Source organism: Lipotes vexillifer, unplaced genomic scaffold, assembly GCF_000442215.2.
Source record: "Lipotes vexillifer unplaced genomic scaffold, Lipotes_vexillifer_v1.1 scaffold413, whole genome shotgun sequence".
NCBI lineage: Eukaryota > Metazoa > Chordata > Mammalia > Artiodactyla > Lipotidae > Lipotes > Lipotes vexillifer.
In genome coordinates, this window is record NW_006769725.1 from 1,553,471 (window position 1) to 1,574,277 (window position 20,807).

The window sequence follows — 20,807 nt, forward strand, 5'->3', positions numbered from 1 at the left end:
AGGGAAATGGGCATTTATAGAAACTTTATGTGGGAGTATAAATTTGCAATGCCTTTTTGCAAAATAATTTGATATTACCTATTAAATTTTAAATGTTACACCCTTTGACTTAGTAATTCTACTTTTAGAAATACCTCATTAAAAAGTACACATAATTGCAAAACAAATATACAACATACAGTGGAATACTAATTATAGCAGCAAAAAAGTAATAACCCAAATATCCATCAACAGAAAAATGGTTAAATTAATCCATTTCATAAAATGTCAAGCACTGACATGGAAAGAATCTCCAAGACACAGTGTGTTGTTGTTTTGTTTTTTGTTTTTTTAAGTGTAAAAAAATACACATGCATCCTGCAAATTATGTTAAGATGCAAAATAGAAAAAAAGTGGAAAAATTCACAACATACTTTTTTCTTCTAGAGAGAGACATGATGGAGAACTTTCACAGTTTACTTTATGTAAGTCTCTACTGTTTGAATATTTTATAACTTGAACTGCTTGCATAATTCAAAGAAAAGAAAAGACAAGCAATAATTTTTTAAAATTTCTTATTTACTTCCCAGAAGAAGACTGGGATCTTTCTGTTCTTAGTACAAATTTGATCAAACCCATCAGAGAGTACAGGACAAGTATAAACTTCCAATCTGTTTAAATAAGAACATTTTCTGTTCCCTCTGCCAAGAATGCTCTTCCTCAGATATGGCTCACTCCCTCACTGCCTTCAAGTTTTCCACTTAAATATCATTTTATCTGAGGAACCTTCTTTGACTTTTCAGTACAAAACGCCAACCTCCTACACCCTACTAACTTGCTTTACATTTCACACCTGTGTCTCAGTGTCCTTGTCTTTAAAATGGGGTGATAAGTGTACCTACCCCACAGGGTTGTTGTTGGGCTGAAAGGAGCGAGAAGCCCTCAGATGAGCACCTGACTTACAGGAAGAGCCATATCAGTTTTTGATGTTTTGTCTGTTTTGTTTATGGCCTGCCTTCTTTCTCCCTCTGAGGATGACATCCCCAAGAGGCAGGGGCTACGTTTTGTTCACAACTGTATCCCAATGCCTGGAAAGTGTTTATCAGTAAATAGTCATAGCTGTTGAAGCCTGATTTAGTCCTGTAGCCATATGTACAGACAGCTGAGATTACGAAAAAAAAAAAAAAGACCAATTATTTTCAGTAAAAGCAAGCTTTCTGCACATTAGCATGAACAACATGCAATGATTCAACCCATTTTTAAAGCACAATGGGTAGCAGTATGATTGCCAGAGCATCAAGTAGGGAAGTGGTACAGTCCCATTTAATTCTTAATTTCTTAACACCAATGTGGCAACAGAAATGAAAACAAATGTGGAGGGAGAAAACAAAAGGATGACTTACTCTGCATTCCTGATTTTGATGCATGGCTAGTAGAGGACCTTGACAGCATTCCAGGCAGAACTGGAATCGGCCTTCAATAAGTCTCCTGCTTTTGATGCATGGCTGGTAGAGGACCTTGACAGCATTCCAGGCAGAACTGGAATCGGCCTTCAATAAGTCTTCCAACAGAGGGAATTTTTTGGTACTTGTGGAACTTTCCAAAGCTTCAATCACCAAAGTGTCTGAGTTTAAAAGCCATAGCTAAAGACACGGAGAGAAAAGTCCAAGTACAAGAATATCACAACCCTATTCATACCTCATACCACCACTCAAAAAAACAAAAAACCATAAAAAAAAGACAAAACTATAAAACACCAGAAAAAATATCACATATATAACTTTTAAGTAGGGTAAGACTTTCAAAGTATAACCTTTGGTAGAGCCACTGACAACATAAAGTTTTTAAAGAAAAGACAACTGATTAGGAGAAAATATTTAATACATACAAAGTTATGATCCATAATATATAGAGCTCCTAGCAATCAATAAGGGGGAAAAAAAAACAGACCAAGAGAAATACAGGCGAAGAATATGAACAGAATTGAACAGAATATAAACAGAAAAAAAAAGTGATAAATACATAAAAATGTTAACATAACTAATAATAAGGAAATGCAAAATTCTGTGCCACCACTTTTCACTTATCAGATTGGCAAATACAAAAAGATTGATAACAGTCAGCTCAGAAGAGGGGTTTGGAGCAGGTATGCCCACACGTTGCTCATGGAAGACTGTTTTGGGATTTGGACACAGGTGGTTCACTGAGGAAATACTCTCATCGGAGAAAGGGAGAGAGGGCAAGAAGATAAGGCAGGGTAGCCAACAATGTGGACTCAGCCGGATCTCACAGGGAGCTCTGAAGCCTGAATTCCACCTACAGAGTCTGTCCCATCTTGAGACAGGAGATGGCAGGTTTTGTAGCCCAGGGTCGGGTCATCGGCAGTGGGCTGAGTAGGGCAGGGGTGGGGGACGGCGGAGGACAGGAAACTCCCTGGCCAGGCAGCATCTGTCAGGACGGGACAAGTCTCTGGAAAAGAGGGCGACCGTGAGCCGTGAGCAGGCAACATTCTCAGCAATGGGAAAAGGGGGGACCAGCCGAGGAGAGGGGACCTGTGGCAGGGGCACCAAGAATGTCTATAAGGGGGCTTCCTTGGTGGCGCAGTGGTTGAGAGTCTGCCTGCCGATTCAGGGGGCGCGGGTTTGTGCCCCGGCCCGGGAGGATCCCACGTGCCGCGAGCGGCTGGGCCCGTGAGCCACAGCCGCTGAGCCTGTGCGTCCAGAGCCTGTGCTCCGCAACGGGAGAGGCCACGACATTGAGAGGCCCACGTACCGCAAAAAATAAAAAGAATGTCTATAAGGGATAAAGTGATGTTCACAAGGGATAAATTAGTCCAACTTTTTAGAGGTGATAATTATCAGAGTTCAAAATACACAAATTCCAATACTGCATAAGATGAGAGAGATCTGTTTCTGAAGTACTAAAATACATGTGCAAAGAGGACTTTCCCTGCAGCACTGTCTTTACTGGCCATACAGTGGAATTCTACTCATTAGCAAGAGTCCAATCCATATTTATACTAACAAGAAACAAGCCTCATGATACCTGGTTGTGTGAAGAATGCATGTTGAAGAACAATGCTAATCACATCATTATGTTATTTTTAAAAATACCTGTGGGCGTATGTACATAAAACAGTAAACAGGGAAAAAGAATGATGAAGTAGGCATGTCAGACTGTTAATGATTACCTCCGGATGGTATGACACAGCGGGGCGGAAGAGGGGACGGGACAGGGGAACCACCACTTCTTTTGTGTTCTTCACGTTGTCAGAATGTGTTTCGAGACTGTATTACTTTTATAAAAAAAAAAATTTTTTTTTAATTTAAATATACATTAGTAGTAAGTTTCAAAAGTTCCTACTCCTGATTTTCAACGTGAAAACTTTGCAATAAAAGGAAATTAAGGGAATTCCCTGGTGGCCCAGTGGCTAGGACTCCGCACTTCCACGTGCAGAGGGCACGGGTTTGATCCCTGGTCAGGGAACAAAGACCCCGCAAGGTGCGTGGTATGGCCGAAAAAAAGGTGAAAAAAAAAAAAAAGACTGATTTCAGACTAGGACTATGAGGTATACTTAGTATCAACCTGAGTTAGAAAATATTTTAGCTTTGAATAGAAATTATCTGGAATTAGAGAAGCACGGGGTCCCTGTGATGGATGGACAGCCACAAAGCAACACCTGATAATCACCTCAATCCCTCTCTCCTTTTAGCTACCATGCTCCCTTATTAGCTGGCGAGGTCCTCAAAGGCATTTTTGGTTGTATCTTGAGCACCCAGGACAGTGTCTTTCAAATAAGAAGTATTCAACATATGTTTACTCGTTGAATAAAGCAGGCGTGGAGGCAGAGAAGAGACGGGGGCCCTCGATGTTGGGTTTTCACATTATGTCCCCACCTGTTTTCTGCAGAACGTTATTTTTGACAAGAGCAGTTTAATATTAAATGCTTGTGCTACGTGTAGGGGATGATTCTGCTAACTGCGGAGCCTTTTCTCCAAAACTTGCTACTACTTTTCAAACACCCAAGTGCTGAAATCAGGATCTCAAAGAGTTGTCTGCACTCCCATGTTCGCTGCAGCACTGTTTACAATAGCCAAGATGCAGAAACAATCTAACTGTCCACAGTGATGAATGGATGAAGAAAATGCGGTACATACACCCTATGGAATATTATTTAGCCTCTAAAAAGAAAGAAATCTTGTAATATGCAACAGTATAGGTCAACCTCAAGGACATTATGATACATAAGACAAGTCAGACACAGCAGGATAATAATACATGATTCCACTTACACGAGGAATCTAAAATAGTCTAACTCATAGAAGCACAAAGTAGAATGCTGGTTGCCAGGCGCTGGAGGGAGGGAAGAATGGGGAGTTGTTAATCAAAGGGTATAGTTTTAGTTGGGCAAGGTGAGTAAGTTCTAGAGACCGGTTCTACAACACTGCGCCTATAACTAACAATGCTGTATTGTGCACTGAAAAATCTGTAAAGAGGGTAGATCACGTTAGGTGTTCTTACCACACACACACAAAACACTAAAAACAAAAACAGGAGCAACAGAACGTATTTTAACCATAAGAGTATCAAATGGGGAAAAAAGTGAGAAAGACAGAACCGTGTTACACTGACCAAGAAAGCCATTAAAAACTAAGAGTAGAAAAACTTCACCTTGTGGCATGAGCTCCTACTGAGGAATCAGGTTGTGGTTCTCTCTAAATCCCTAGTACCTAGCACGCAGAGGCACTTAAATCACTTGTTCAATTAAGGGGATTTGATCTGTGAATTAAACTGAGATTAAAAACTCAATTTTTCATCATTTATTTTCCAGACCCGAGATTTAAGAAAAAAGAATGACAAAAACCAAAGAATTTCTGAGACCCTGGATTACTAGGCTACAAAAAGCTGGATGAAATCATTTCTTACCAAGATGTATGCTTTGCCGTCGTGTCCTTGAAGAGTGAATCTAAAAGTGCTTCTAGCAGAGGAGAGTTCCACCAGGCACTGGGCAAAAACGCTCTGTACAAACTGAGACCTGTTTGAACACAAACCAGTTTTCACAATGTGCCTCTCGTAATAAGTCTAAATACCCACAGGGCACCTATAAGGCAGAGGTGGGTGCATGCTGGACTTTTCTATATGCTGCCCATCCCCTCACAACCTGTGCTAATTTTAATCTACTGTAATGTATTTGTGCTTGCACCAGTCTTTCTATAACCCATTCTTTGATCCTTAATACATTTTCCACCCCAAACCTAACTATTCCCCCCACTGAATAAAAAAATACTGTTTGACAAGTCAATAATCCATTTGTGCGGCGGCACATTCAACAGTGAATAACTAAGTTAAAAAAGAAGGTAAGAAATTTCCTCCCAAACATTAGACATCTCCAATGTTTTCCATTTGTATTCCCTCAGAGTGTCAGATCTGAGGTACAGAATCAAAGTATTTATAGGAGGATAAAGTTCAAGGTTATATTCAGAGAGCCATAATTTTTAGACATCAATAAATTAGCTGAAATAAAGACATACTACAGTTAACTTTCATTTGCAAGACTAAAAAGATTCTAAGAAAAGAAACACTAATGGACTGAGTGGCTAAGTAACATGTATTATCTCCAATGTTTTCCATTTGTATTCCCTCAGAGTGTCAGATCTGAGGTACAGAATCAAAGTATTTATAGGAGGATAAAGTTCAAGGTTATATTCAGAGAGCCATAATTTTTAGACATCAATAAATTAGCTGAAATAAAGACATACTACAGTTAACTTTCATTTGCAAGACTAAAAAGATTCTAAGAAAAGAAACACTAATGGACTGAGTGGCTAAGTAACATCCTTTTTCAAAACACACAAGTCATTTGAAAACTAACCCATGTTTCAAGTAAGTTAAATTAAAACCAGAAATAATTACTCAAAAACCTATTGATTATATCATAAAACCTTGGGTATCTAGCACATAAAAAGAAACACAGGGCTTCCCTGGTGGCACAGTGGTTGACAGTCCGCCTGCTGATGCAGGGGACATGGGTTCGTGCCCCGGTCCGGGAAGATCCCACATGCCGCGGAGCGGCTAGGCCCGTGAGCCATGGCCACTGAGCCTGCGCGTCCGGAGCCTGTGCTCCGCAACGGGAGAGGCCACAACAGTGAGAGGTCTGAGTACCGCAGAGAAAAAAAAAAAAAAAAAAAAGAAACACAAAAAACTTTCAGAACTAGAAGATTTGTAAGAGCACATTTGTCTATGCCATTATGCAAGCAAACCATAAATAAATCCTCAAATCTTTCATATCTGTGGTTTGGTTCCACTACCTAAAAACCTTTCCAAAGACTTATTTTTCCTTTCCAAACAAAGAGGGGTATAAATAAAAATGAATTCCCAAATAATCACTTACAATAAATAATTATAATAAATAATTATAATTAATAATTCCCAAATACCTATCTTTCATTACATGTGAAATTACAGAACACACTTAATTAGCTATTTGTACCTTGGTATGATGGGAAAATTTCTTTCAGATGGCTGAATAATTATCTCTGTCATATAAAACTTAGTGGTTTCTAGAAACAAAAAATAAGAATATTAAAAGATCTCCCCAATACATTAATATTTCTACTGTGGACATGCTGGTTTCAAATTAAGACATTCCAAACCGAATATTCGTTATACTGGTGCAATTACTATTTAGTAAAACTTTTCCAAAAATCACTTAGTGACAGAAGACAAAGCAATGATGGCTACAAGGAGACAGTCTGAGACTTCAGATAACTCGGTGTTGTTTTAGAAGAGCACGTGGCCAGGTGAGCCTGATGCAGCAAGACTGCTCACACGTATGCAAGGTCATAATAACTAGTCACATCACAGCCAAAGCCCACTCACCTAAAAATTGGTCATTTGGCTTCCTCATTTCTACAGAGTAGCCACAAAACTAGGAGTCACTGAGAAAGGCTTTTTAATCACAGTATTCTAAAGCCCATGAACAGAAGCTGTGAACCTCACGTTGATAATTTACCCAGAATCTCACTGAGTCGATTAATGTACAGTTGTTACCAAATCTGGTTATCTGAGCCCTTCATTTACAGAAAAATTTAAACAGTAAACTAAATATTTAATAGAACTGAATATAAACATGACCATTTTGGATTTTTAAAAAAATCCATGAAAAACGTTCACTCACTAGTAATGAAATGGAAATTAAAATATTTTTCAGCATCAAATAAATAAAATATTTCTGAATGATAAAGTGCAGCAGCAATGAAGATATGGAGAATTGGATACACTTACATTCTGCTGTCAGGAGTGCAAATAATAAATTTCTGGAAAGCCATTTGGTGAAGGCCTTAAAAATGTTTATATATTTTGACACCATAATTAAATGCCTAAAAATTTATCTTAAAGAAATACTCACAGATAGCTGTAACATTTATCTATTAAGGGGCTTATAATATTAGTAGAAAAATACTGAAATTTCTAAAAATTGAGGATGGTTGGATTAAATAAACAACTATATATTTAGGCAAGAGAATTATATACAGTCATTAAAAATGGTGTGCTAACAGTTTTTTAATAAGATGGCAAGTTGTTTCTTGTAGATTTTCTATAAATGTTTACAACTGCTCAGTATAACACACAGAAAAAGGCAAAAAAACAAATTTAAAAGTTTAACAGATTATTATATATCTCGAGTCATGATGATGAATTTATACATTTCCCCTTGAAGTCCAATTTTTCACTTTACTATTTTGAAGTCATGTTATTAGATGCAGAATTGAACCTTTTAACATTATAAAGTGATTCCTTTTGTCCCAGCTGTTGTTAAACTATAATTTAATTCCACAATTTTAATCCCACAAGGTATTATTGATTTACACAGTTAACATTCATTTAGTGTCACCCACATATTTACCACTTTCTTTACCAATCCTTCTTGAACTTAGACTTTCTATCCGGGATCGTTTTCTTTTACTTAATATACAGGTAAAATTTCTTTTCATAAGAAACCAAACCATTAGAATTGAATTACCCTAGCTTTTGTTTGCCAGAGAATATATTTATCTTTGTCTTGATTCTTTCGTATCAGGACATTTTCTCCTGATATAAAATCCTAGGTTAGCAGTCTTTAACCTTTGTGCACACTATCATTCTACTGTCTTCAAACCTCCATTTCTGCTATTCCTTTGAAGGTGATGTCATTTTTCCTTGGTTACATTTAAGATTTTCTTTTCCTTTTAAAATTTTTCTGCCATATCACTGATTTGTCTAGCTATAGACTTCTTTTTATTTTTCTTACTTGGGCCTCATCTAAGTAGAATTCATTGGACTTCAAACTACAAACTGTTGCTCTTCATCATTTTTGCAAAATCCTCAGCAATTATCTCTTCAAATATTGCCTATGCTCTATTCTATTTCTCTTTTCCTTCTAGAAGTCTGATTAAACATACATTAGATCTCCTCTGTGTTTTATGTCTCTTACCCTCTCTTCTATTTTTACCTTCTTGTGTCTCTGTGCTGGATTACAGATTTTTCTTCTCATCTATCTGCTGTTCATTAACTCGTTCTCCATGTTGTTCCTAACCTGCTGTTAAACTACCCACTGAGTTTTAAATTTCAATTATATTTTTCAGAAAATTTTTAGAATTTTTTAGAAATTCTTTTCCAAATATGCTTAGTGTTATAGTTTCCTTTTCCTTTTGATATCTTCAAACCTGTCTTTTGTATTGTTAAAAATAGTAGGCATGGTTGTTTTACAGTTTACATCTGATAATTCCAATAACATAAGTCTGTTTCTATTGTTTGCTATTTTTGTTCGTTCTTGTGGATGGATGTTGTTTACTTGTGTGCTTATTTATGTTTGGTTGTATGGTAAACACTGTACTTGACAAATTATTTGTGGGAATAATATATGAGTTTTATAATGAAAGTATTTTCCTCCAGAGGTGATTTGCATTTCATTTTCCCAGGCCCATGGCATTATGTCTAGTCCAATGCAGACTAAGTTAAAGATTTGAAATTCCTAATGTCCCAAAGAACTGATACCTGTCTGTAATTCCACAGGCTTGTTTCACTTCTGATTCACTTTTACTGTGTGAAGGTGAATGTTACGGCCATTCAGGGTCTCATATTTTTGTACAGTCACCTACTAGGTTCTTACTTTGTGTAGTCTTTGACTTCTGTTCTTACTTCTCAAAGCAATCAAAAGTTCTACTTTTAAAGAACTGGAAAACGGCAGGGAAAATGTGTTTTTCAATTTTATGCTAACCTCTTTTGAGTTTGCTTTTGTGCTAATTAACCCACATATTTTCCATTTATCTTGCTCTTCATTCCTTCCTATGGATTCCAATTACCATATCTTTCCTTAGCATTGTCAGCCTGAAGAACTTTCCTTAGCATGGTCTGCTAGTAATGCATTAATTTCCATCTGTTTATAGAAAAATGTCTTTATTTTGCCTTCATTTTTGAAGCAGAGCTTTGCTGGATATAGATTAGATGAAAGGTGTTTTTGTTTGTTTTTCCCCCCAGCATTTTTTTAAATAAAGTTAATTATTTTATTTATTTATTTTTGGCTGTGTGGGGTCTTTGTTGCTGCGCATGGGCTTTCTCTAGTTGCAGCAAGCGGGGGCTTCTCTTTGTTGCGGTGGTTGGGCATCTCATTGTCGTGGCTTCTTTTGTTGTGGAGCACGGTCTCCAGGCAGGCGGGCTTCAGTAGTTGTGGCATGCAGGCTCAGTAGTTGTGGCTCACGGGCTCTAGAGCGCAAGCTCAGTAGTTGTGGCACATGGGCTTCGTTGCTCCGCGGCATGTGGGATCTTCCTGGACCAGGGCTCGAACTCGTGTTCCCTGCATTGGCAGGCAGATTCTTAACCACTGCGCTACCAGGGAAGCCCCTCCCCCAGCATTCTGAACATCTCATTTTAGTGTATTTTGGCTGGCATTACTTCTATAAGAAGTTGGCCTTAATGCTTAATGAAATCCCTATATGTGATGCTTTGTTTTCTCTTGCTACTTTCAAGATTCTCTCTTTACCTCTGGCTTTTATCATTTTGACCACAACGTGCCTGGGTGAAATGCTCTTTGTGTTTATCCTACTTGAGATTCACTGCAGTTCTTGGACCCCAAAGTTAAAATGTTTCACCAAATTTGACAAGATTTCAGCCATTTTTTTTTCTACATTTTTTCCCTGACCCTTTCTTTTTCTCCTCACCTTCTAAAGCTTCACTTACACATTTATTGAAACAGTTAATATTTTTCCACAAATCTCTGACATTCTCTTCATTTTGAGATTTTTTTTCCTCTGTTCTTTGGATTGGTTAATTTCTATTCATCTATCTTCAAGTTCAACATTTTTTTTTCTTCTGTCACCTCAAATATGAGGTTTTAGGGCTTCCCTGGTAGTGCAGTGGTTGAGAGTCCGCCTGCCGATGCAGGGGACACGGGTTCGTGCCCCGGTCCGGGAGGATCCCACGTGCCGCGGAGCGGCTGGGCCCGTGAGCCATGGCCGCTGAGCCTGCGCGTCTGGAGCCTGTGCTCCGCAACGGCAGAGGCCGCAACAGTGATAGGCCCGCATACCGCAAAAACAAAACAAAACAAAACAAAAAAACTGATGATATATTCTAGTGAATTTTTCTTTCCTTACTGTACTTCTCAGCTCTGTAATTACCAACTGGTTCTTTCTCTGAAGTTTCCAATTTGTTGAGATTTGCCATTAGTTCACTCAAGAGGTTTTTTGCTTTTTTAAATTCTTTGCCATTTATAATTAGCTACTTCAACATCTTTGTCTCCTAATTTAATATTTGTGCTTACTTAGCACCTATTTATTGAGTTGTGCTTTTTCCTTGAGTATGAGTCACTCCTTTCTCTTTCTCTGCATGGCTAATAATTTCTGTAAGAAAGTAGGACATTGTATGATACATTGTACCAATTCTGGATTTTGTTTTGTCCTTTTTTTTTAAATTTATTTTTATTTATTTATTTTTGGCTGTTAGGTCTTCATTGCTGCGCACGGGCTTTCTCTAGCTGTGTCAAGTGGGGGCTACTGTTCATTGCGGCGCACGGGCTTTTCATTGCAGTGGCTTCTCTTGTTGCAGAGCGCAGGCTCTAGGGTGCGTGGGCTTCAATAGCTGTGACATGCGGGCTCAGTAGCTGTGGCTCGTGGGCTCTAGAGCGCAGGCTCAGTAGTTACGGTGCATGGGCTTAGGTGCTCCGTGGCATGTGGGATCGTCATGGACTAGGGCTCGAACCTGTGTCTGAACCCGTGTCCCCTTCACTGGCAGGCAGATTCTTAACCACTGGGCCACCAGGGAAGTCCCTTGCTTTGTCCTTCTAAGGGTAATTGGTTTATAGGTCAATTACCAAGCTTGGACTTAAACTGGGAAATATGTCTTCCCACAGTGTGTAGTCACTAATGTCTCTGCTCAGTTCTATTTTGTTTAGCCTGACTCCCTAGAGAGGATTCACTATCTCTGCACAGTTTGGTTGTCTGCAGATTCGGGGCGAGGTTCTGCTCAAATGCCTTAAGCCATTAAGGCTTCCATCTTCTGCTGCCCAAGTTGTGGGTGAATTGAGGAATGCAATCAAAGGCACAGCAAATTTTCTGGTCTCCCCAAGCTTTCAATTCTTATTGGACTCCCTGGCATCTACTGTATGCATGTATAGTTTTGCAATCAGCCAGAGCGGGGTTAAGAAGTTATCAGCTCAGCCCCTCCACGGCCCTCTTGCTTCCAAAATATCCCTCTTAAATTTCTACTTTCTCCTTTGCCTACCCTACAGGTAATAAAGCTGTGGGTTTTTTTCCTGCCCAAGTCTGGGGGGGCGTGTGAAGTATGTCAATGGTCCCAAGCAAAAAAAGGTCACAAATTTGCCATTCTAACCCAAGGCAGTAGCAGTTTTTGATAACTACACCTCTCAAATCATTGCTTCATTTTGGTTATTTTCTAGTAGCTGTTCTTCTGAATTTGTACAGTTCAGTACTTGTTTCATACAGAGTAGAACTATCCATTCTCTTTATGCCACCATTTTTGGAATTAGAGTCCTATTAATTTACTTTTAGAGTAGATGTGGATATAGCTCTCTTACATCACCCCACACACATATTCACATACAATGACCTCCTAATATACTTATATATTACATCATAAAGATTTTTGGTTAAATTGATAATCAGTGTTCACATTATTGTGACCATAATGATACCATGGAAGTGCTTCCTTTTTTGTTCAATCTTCTGTTTTCCTGCAGCACATAACTGCTTTGTTTTTCATATGTTTAGTTTTTCCAAACACCTTTAGTTAATTCTTCCCATATGATGAAATGGCTTGTCTCAAGATTATTTGTTACATGTAGTCAAACAATTCAACAAATTTACCAGTTTCAGTGTATAATTGAAAAAGTCTTTATTACAGTTTCTCTCCCCTTGCTTCAATCCAGGCTGTAATGCCTGCTGTACATCCCTCACCCTGGGACTTCCTTACCTCATTCTCCTGTGTTGGACAATCTGTTCCCCAAATCCCACACTTTCTCTTTTGAGGTTAAGTTCCTAGTTTTGGTGATGCATACCCTATGGTAGATTCCTAAGGAAAATGTAACTTTGAGGTCCATGTTTTGAGACCCTTTATTTCCAAATATGTATTTATAATCTTCATACTTGACTGACAGTTTGACTGTCTATTGAATTATTCTGGGTTGAACATCTTTTTCCTTCTAAATTATGAGGGCATTCTTCATTGTTTTCTAGCTATTAAGAAGTTCAGCACCATTGTAATTCCTAATCCTTTGTACATTACCTGCTTTTTTCTCTCTAGAAACTTCACCCTTGGCGTTTGGAAATCACTCAATTACGTGGCTTTAAGTAGCTTCCCTGTCACCCCTCCATTAATTATATGAGACACTTAGTGGGCTCTTTCAGTTGAGAAACTTAAGCCCTACCTCTGGGAAATACCTTTTTAATGTGTTTTTGGTATTTCTGTTCTTTGATAATTTCCCCCACCCTGTTGTCTCTATTCTCTCTTTCTAGAATTTCTCCTAGCTAGATGTTGGATGCCCTAAAAGGCTCAATTCATTCACCCATTCAACACATATTTACTGGGTACCCACTATGTGCCAGATATTGATCTAAGTGCTGTGATTATCATGATAAATGAGATAGACAATATTCCTATCCTCAGGAAACTTACATGATCTTTTTCTTGAAATTTCCTTTCCAATTTTCAACCTCTGTCTTTTGGCCCTGATTTCTGATATAGTTCCTTAATTTCATTTTCCAGTCCTTTGGTTAGTTTTTTCAAGCTATTACATCTTTAATTTGACATTCTCCGAATTATAGAGATAATATTATTTCATTTCTCCAAGGACATTTATTATGGTTTTTTAAAAGATTTTCTTCTGTTTTATACATAATTTGTTTCTTCTCAATGCATCTACTCTGTTGAGTTGATTATTTATTTGCTTTGGACTCTTTTTAATATTTACTGATTCTCAGCAATCTATTCAGATTTAAGTGTAAGGTAGTAAAATGCTGAGAGGGAGCTCTTGTGTGTAGATATAAGGCTTGTTGAGAGGATGGCTGAATATAAGCTCATTTTTTTGTTGTTACATGACCCCTGAGAATCAGTGTCTGCAGATCTTTTCTCTGGTTAGTACACTTCCATTCCCTTATTCCAAGAAAGGCTGCTCCAATCTCCTACCTTGAGAGCATAAGCAAGTTGCAAGCAGAGAGTCTTAGGAATCTTATGGCTCCACACAGAACTTTGCATTAATCATCCTGCTTTCAGTCCCTTGTCCCTCTTACCTGCTACCTCTAAACTCTTGCCAGTTCTGGGGATACAGTGAGAACTGGCTCACTCCTTATCTAAATGATCTTCTGCAGACAACAAGGTTGCAGCTTCCTCCATACTGCCATACCCATCTCAGCTCTATAGCTTCCAAAAGAAGTTTGCTTACACCTCTAGTTCACATCACTGTTGCCTCCTCCCCACTTCTCTTTGTCTCTGTGGATGTCCTTTTTTTTTATTCCTTAACTGACATTTTAACTGGGCTTCAGGGAGGAGAGAAAAGCATGAAAAAAATCAATTCACCTTATTTAAACTGGAAGCCTTAAGATTTTCTAAGTCATTGCTTAAGGGACTTGTTTTCATTCTCCAAAAATGACATTGAGGGTGGCATCCTTTACTACTACTCATTCTTCCTTTTCTGTTCTCTCAGAGCAAGTTATGAGACTCTGATGATCTTAAAAAACAAACAAAAAAATGCCACCATCTGCCTTCCCTTGAGTACAATAGTTTCACTTAACTCACATCTTCTAATTAATTCTATTAAAAACAATTATTCTTCACCCACAAAGCTAACACAGCATGCTGTAGCTCTCTAAACATTTTTAAACCGTATCTTTAAAGATTGATGCATTTTAATGATCAGGATTTCATTATTATATTGCAAAGTCGTATAACATAGGCTTTATGTAAAATATAATTAACACTATTGGAAAAAAGAACAAAGAAGAGAGTATAAAACTCAGAATGTTTCAACAGGTTCTCTGCATCCCCAACCTCCAAGCCTCAAAACACAGCCCTGAGGCACACAGCAGCCAGGAAAAGCACCTCCTCCATTATCTCTGGCAATCAATTCTTCTGACTGAGGAGCTGTATTAAGAAAAAAGCTCCAATCTTCTTTAAGATAGACCCAAGTACAAGTTTTATACTATTGCTTTATATCTACAAAGAAGATATGAAATACTGAAAATGACCCAACTTCTTAATGCTTAAAACTCAGTACTATGTACTTACAAAGGTCAAAATACACAAACTTCTTGGCATATTGGATGATATATTAGTTGACTTCTATTTTTAAAAGCATCAGTTCTACAACATGTATTAGTCATCTAACTTTCCTATATATTTCCTATAAAATCTCCTCCTACTGTTTTTTTTTTTTAACAAGAAGGCAATCATTTTGGCTTTTTTATTATGAAATTCTTACCTGATGACACAGTCTCTCCTAACATTACCTTGCAACGCTTACAAATTACTTTGGTATTTGCCTTTCGTTTCTGTAGAACAGAAAAATGTCATTTAAATGTCATTCAGCTTTTCTTAAAAGGAATATATAATTTTAACATGGTCTCTAGAGTATACATTGAACTTTACATTTTATTTTGCCGTCTACTAAATACTGGGAATACATTTAGCTTGTATGCATAATTCACATGCACAGAGATCACTTTTTTCAAGTCTAAAGACAAAATGAACAGAATGAGTTTTCCAAACTAGTCAGCTCCTGATAATCTACACGTTGCCAAGTAATTTGAACAAGAAGCATCTTAGATTTCTAAAAAGCACCTCCAAACATCATTTAGAATAGGCAGATGGTGGGCAACAAAGGTAGAGAGGGTAGGTGACTTGACCCAACTCATGTGTCTAGAAAACAGAAGAATTAGAACTTGAACCTATATTTTTATTTTTTATTTTTTATTTTTTGCGGTACGCGGGCCTCTCACCGCTGTGGCCTCTCCCATTGCGGAGCACAGGCTCCGGACGAGCAAGCTCAGCGGCCATGGCTCACGGGCCCAGCCGCTCCGCGGCATGTGGGATCCTCCCGGACTGGGGCACGAACCTGCGTCTCCTGCATCGGCAGGCGGACTCTCAACCACTGCGCCACCAGGGAAACCCGAACCTATATTATTTTGACTCCTAGTCCAGTGCAACTTATGTAAAAGTAATCTATAATTCACAATCACCACCGGAAGTTAAAAATACGTAAGCCATTCATATAATTCTATTTTTCCATTTAAGATATGCATTGTACCTGGAAAGATAGCATTCTGGAACAAATTCCTGAAACACTGTTAAACTTTGAAAATCCAACTTTATCACTGGGGATACAGATTAAAACAGCTAGCAGTCACCTAATTATTAAGAAAACAAAAGACTAATCTTTTAGACACACAGAACAGAGGTTGGCAGGGGTGGGCAAAAATGAGTGAAGGTGGTCGAAAGGTACAAACTGATTATAAAATAAGTCATGGGGATGTAATGTACAGTATGGCAACTATAGTTAACCATACTGTATTGCATACTTGAAAGTTGCCTTAGTAAATCTTACAAGTTCTCATCACAAGAAAAAAAAGTTCTGTAACTAAGTATGGTGATGGATGTTAACTAAACTTATTGTCATGATCATTTTGAAGTACATACAAATACTGAATTGCTATGTTATATACCTAAAAGTAGTAAAATGCCAATTACACCTCAATAAAAAAAATCTTACTGACTTATAGTTTGTTATAAGAGATGATATTATAATTAATATCATGGTCGTTAAGAGCCTGGAGTCTGGGGCCAGACTTCCTAAGTTCATATCCCAGCTCTGTTACTTACTAGACGTGTGACCATGGGCAAGTTAATTAACCTGTTTTGGTTTCTTCATCTGTAAGATGAAATCGACAGTAGTATTAACTCATAGAGCTGTTTATTAGGATCTAAAACGGAGTGCTGTAAAACACTGTCCCTGGCACATGGGTAACTGCTAGGCAGATGGTACGTAAATAAAATACACTTTTGGCACACGTCATTCAAAAAATGGGCAGAAAACCCATACCTTCCCACAAAGGTATAGATTTTTTTTGTCTGGATGTGCTGCTAGTAACTAATAGAGCTGATATTTAAATCCAGGTCCCTTTGATGCTAGAGCTTATGCTTCCTAAGCACTATGCCAAGTGTTTTCCAAACTAATTCAAAGAATCAATTCAGTGGATGACACCCTGAATTTTTAAAGAAATATGAAATAGAATGGAACAGAAAATATCACCGTGCTTCAAACATAGTGTAAGTAGTTCTTTAAGAAACATCTACTTGAGGTGCATCTGTGTCTCTGTGTGTGCATTATCAGATCTTAATGTAAGAAAATTATTATACAATTCTTACTTTAGTTAGAGGTCAAAAAAAAAAAGTCAAAAGCAACAGACATAGAAACCAAGGCAGGTGCCAATTTGTTTAGGTCCAGGCAAGGTTACATGAAGATGAAAGCTTAGAAACCAAGCATGCTCAACTGTAAAGTTTCACATTTTCGCAGTTTCATGCTTTCTTACAATAAGATCTATCTGTATGGCTCCAAATTGGTATTAAAGACACCTCTTAAAGGATCCTATTTCGTACAAGTTTAATCAGACCATCCTCATTAAATCTTACCAAATACTAAGGGCTTTACTAAAAACTAATACAGGTTATTGGAGTAGTAATGCTTAAGAAGAAGGGATTTTTCTATTCGAAGCAAAAAATTTTTTGTCAGGTGCTGTTATGTATTTCATTTATCATTGCTCTTAGAGCACATTTTGCTTTGTCTTTCAATGAAGCAGAAAAAGTGGGTTTTGTTGGTTGGTTTTTAAAATAAAATTCTACCTTTTCAACACATGGGTAATCGGGATTTTAAAATCTGATCAATAAAAAAATAAATTACCTCAAACAACCAAATGTGTGAATTTTGATTCAAACAAATTTTAATGACATCAGAAGATACTTCTAATAAAATCTGTAAAATGTGTATATGGCCTGGTATTGTACCATCGAGTGTTCATTTTGTCTGGTGTGAAAATGACACTGTGTTCATGTGAAAAAGAACAATCCATATGGGTGAAATGATATAATGTCTGGGATTTGCTTTAAAGCACTTCAGCGAAAAACTAAAAATAAAATGGGCAGATGAAGCATACTTTATGAATCAAGATGACTGGTATATGGAAGTTCATAATTCTACTTTTTATGTTTGGGAATGTTTACAAAGTTCAACACGTTATTCTAAGAAAAAAAAAAAAGAGAGACCCTCATGGATTTAACAAGACAAACAAATAACGAAAAAAAAGGTAAAACTGTTAGTCATACTTGCCAGCTAAAATACGAATGTTCAATTTCATTTGTTCTTTTAAAATATAGATTGAAGGCATCAGTGTGGCTATACTTTCGTCTAGAATAATAATATGAATCTTATAAAAGACTGAGGTGCCACCTTTATCAACCTGTTGTAACACGCAAAATTTTTATTATGGTGAAATGAAAAATATTGTGAAATAACAAATATTCAATAGATGTCTTTTGAAAAGCAAAGATATATATTGTCACATTCACAGAGGCACAAATAACACACTGTACCCATACGGGGTTATTCAGGGAAAGGAATAAGTGCTGGACTTTGTTTATGCTGTTTTTTTGTCATTTATGAATATTTTAGTTCAAGAGATATGCTTTGGAGTAATTCATTGTCAAATACTCCTTAAGCAGAATTAAATATACATTCCTCATGGTGAGGTGAGTTATCTCTTAAAATCCTTTTCCACAATTAAAATAGATTTTTATAATCTCTCACAAGCAGAGGCAGAAATTACTCCTACCAAACACTCAGAATACACACAGAATGCACCATAACCTTTTAAATTAACATATTACAATGCTTTTAATTCTGTTAAAGAGAAACTCTGCTTTGCAGTGCATTTTTCTTGACCTATGCTTAAAGGAAATAATAAAGCAAATTGCACAAAGCAGCAGCCTAGCAGTGTAGGAACTCTACAGAGCAAACGTGAAAGACAGACATTGTTGTGGACTAATTAAATCAATATATCTGCGACATGGCACTGCTGCTCAGAGAGGTGAATCAGCCTCCTGTCCTCGTTTTTATTTTCCTTTGTGTTGCTTCCATTTCTAAGGACCCTTGATATTGTCTCGCCAAAAAAATGTTTCCCAAGAGATACCATTAGGATGCTGTGTCACCATGTGACATTTCAAAACCCTGCTAGATGGCTAGACTGGGTGATATGAGAAACAGGTTTTCAATAGCACAGAGAAGCCTTGTTCCCACAAGACCCTTGAGAGTACTGTTTAAGGAGTTCCTCCAAATTTACCTTACTATTTTGGTCACAGGTATATTCTTTCAACTACAGCAATATGCAATTGAAGGGAAACTTTCATCTAGGCTACCTTGAAAACAATCTTGTTAACTGCAGCTTGTCACGATGGTAATTTCCCACAGTCTCCTTGATACTTAAAAAACTGTAATGTCTCAATATGAAGGGTCTTCCTTTAACACGTGGGATGGCCATCCACAATTAAGAAGAATTCTTATAAATGGCATCATATAACTGATAAAGACATAAATGTGAGGAATCTACTTCCATACAGAATGCAGAGTTCATCTGAAAGAAGGAAACTCATGGTTTTTCTTATTTAATCTTTTCCACTCGTCTTCTCGTATCTTCCAAACATTTAAAAAATTTATAGCTTAATCATAAAAATGAAAGTCAAAATACATAAAACATAAAGTACTAGTATAGAAATTTAGATTAAAATATAATTTTAGGGCTTCCCTGGTGGCGCAGTGGTTGAGAGTCCGCTTGCCGATGCAGGGGACACGGGTTCGTGCCCCGGTCCGGGAAGATCCCACGTGCCGCGGAGCGGCTGGGCCCGTGAGCCATGGCCGCTGAGCCTGCGCCGTATCAAGTTTTCCATACCAGTTACATATCGGAGAACTAGGGTGAATGCCATCCCCAGAAAGAGAGCTCAGCTGGTGGAAGCCCAGGATTAAAGAATGCATGGCTTTATTCTCTGGGCAGAGATGTCTTTTCTCAACACTGGCCAGATATCTCACAAAAAAAAAAAAAAATATATATATATATATATATATATATATATATATATATATATAATTTTACTTTAACCATATTAAATATACTTATACCATAGATTTATATTATGTGGTTACCATTTATCTTTTAAAAATATAGAAGGCTATAGCACTAGAATTTGGGGGGGTATTCTTATACATATTTATATATACACATTAGAATATATACATACATTTTATCTAATATATATTATCTTATACACACACACATATACACACTGAAAAGCAGCGGAGATCAAAGGAAATATGAATGGTTATGATTTTACTAAAGGTAAAGATACATACAGAGAAAGAGTTGGGGGAGAGGAGGACAGCTAGAGACAGTAAAGTACTATAATTTTAAATAAACCTAAAGGTAAAGGGATTTGTGTTTATGGTGAAAGATGAGATACTTACATAATTTAAACAGATAACAACTTAACCTCAATATTTGACAAACCTCCTTAATCTCCCGCAAATTAGAAAATAGTTCCATAAACCAGCTGACAACCTAAGGGCTGCAGACTGCTGCGTGTTGCCTAGAGTGGCTCAGTTCTCATTACAAAAATTAAATGAGTTCTAAATGAAATTTAACACACAATGCTTTTGTTCCTACCAATAATCAGATGTTAAAATGAAGGTTCTCTGGCAATGATTTTCTTAACTTTTTAAATCACATCAGTATTGACTTGCCATCCAGGGAATGATTTCTCACAAGGGCCAAGTCAATGGCACTGATTTTCTTTTAAAACAAGGTAAACCACCTGTTCTCCGCAGTGAGAGGAAAGGGCCTTCCCCCTCCAGTAACTCTGAGTGCTGGAGCTGCCTGACCTTACTCGTTAAGCATCAACTAGGAGCCCGCAGCCCGAGCTTTATTTCCGCGCTTGGGCTCCTCCAGTCCCCCTTTTGCCTTGATGGCCTCTGATTGTATGACACCAGCAGAAGTCTAGACTATGGGAGACACAGGAAAATACCTGGACCTATCAGGACAGTACGTATCTTGAAGGCAAAGAACCCATTTAATGTAAATCAGACTGTGGGGATAAAATGTACATGGATTATGGAATATTGTCCTAAAAGCAAGGAAGGAGGGCATTTTGGTTTGTAAAACGGTAACACTCCCAAGTCTACGCGGGAAGAAGTCCTCTTCCCCTTCTTCCTCCCGCCACCCTCCCCCCCCACCCCCCACCCC

The 20,807-nt window shown here is 37.7% G+C and overlaps 1 protein-coding gene across 1 annotated transcript in view; it reads right to left on the reverse strand.

Moving 5' to 3' along the window:
* The window catches only part of UBE3D (ubiquitin protein ligase E3D), a 101,924-nt gene that overhangs the window by 57,581 nt on the left and 23,536 nt on the right, over nucleotides 1–20,807 (reverse strand). The window contains exons 5-8 of the mRNA XM_007445892.1: nucleotides 14,948–15,017; nucleotides 6,470–6,539; nucleotides 4,906–5,014; nucleotides 1,472–1,622 (exon numbers count right to left, since the gene is read on the reverse strand). Coding sequence (XP_007445954.1) covers nucleotides 1,472–1,622; nucleotides 4,906–5,014; nucleotides 6,470–6,539; nucleotides 14,948–15,017 — 400 coding nt within the window. The remainder of the gene's footprint in view (nucleotides 1–1,471; nucleotides 1,623–4,905; nucleotides 5,015–6,469; nucleotides 6,540–14,947; nucleotides 15,018–20,807) is intronic.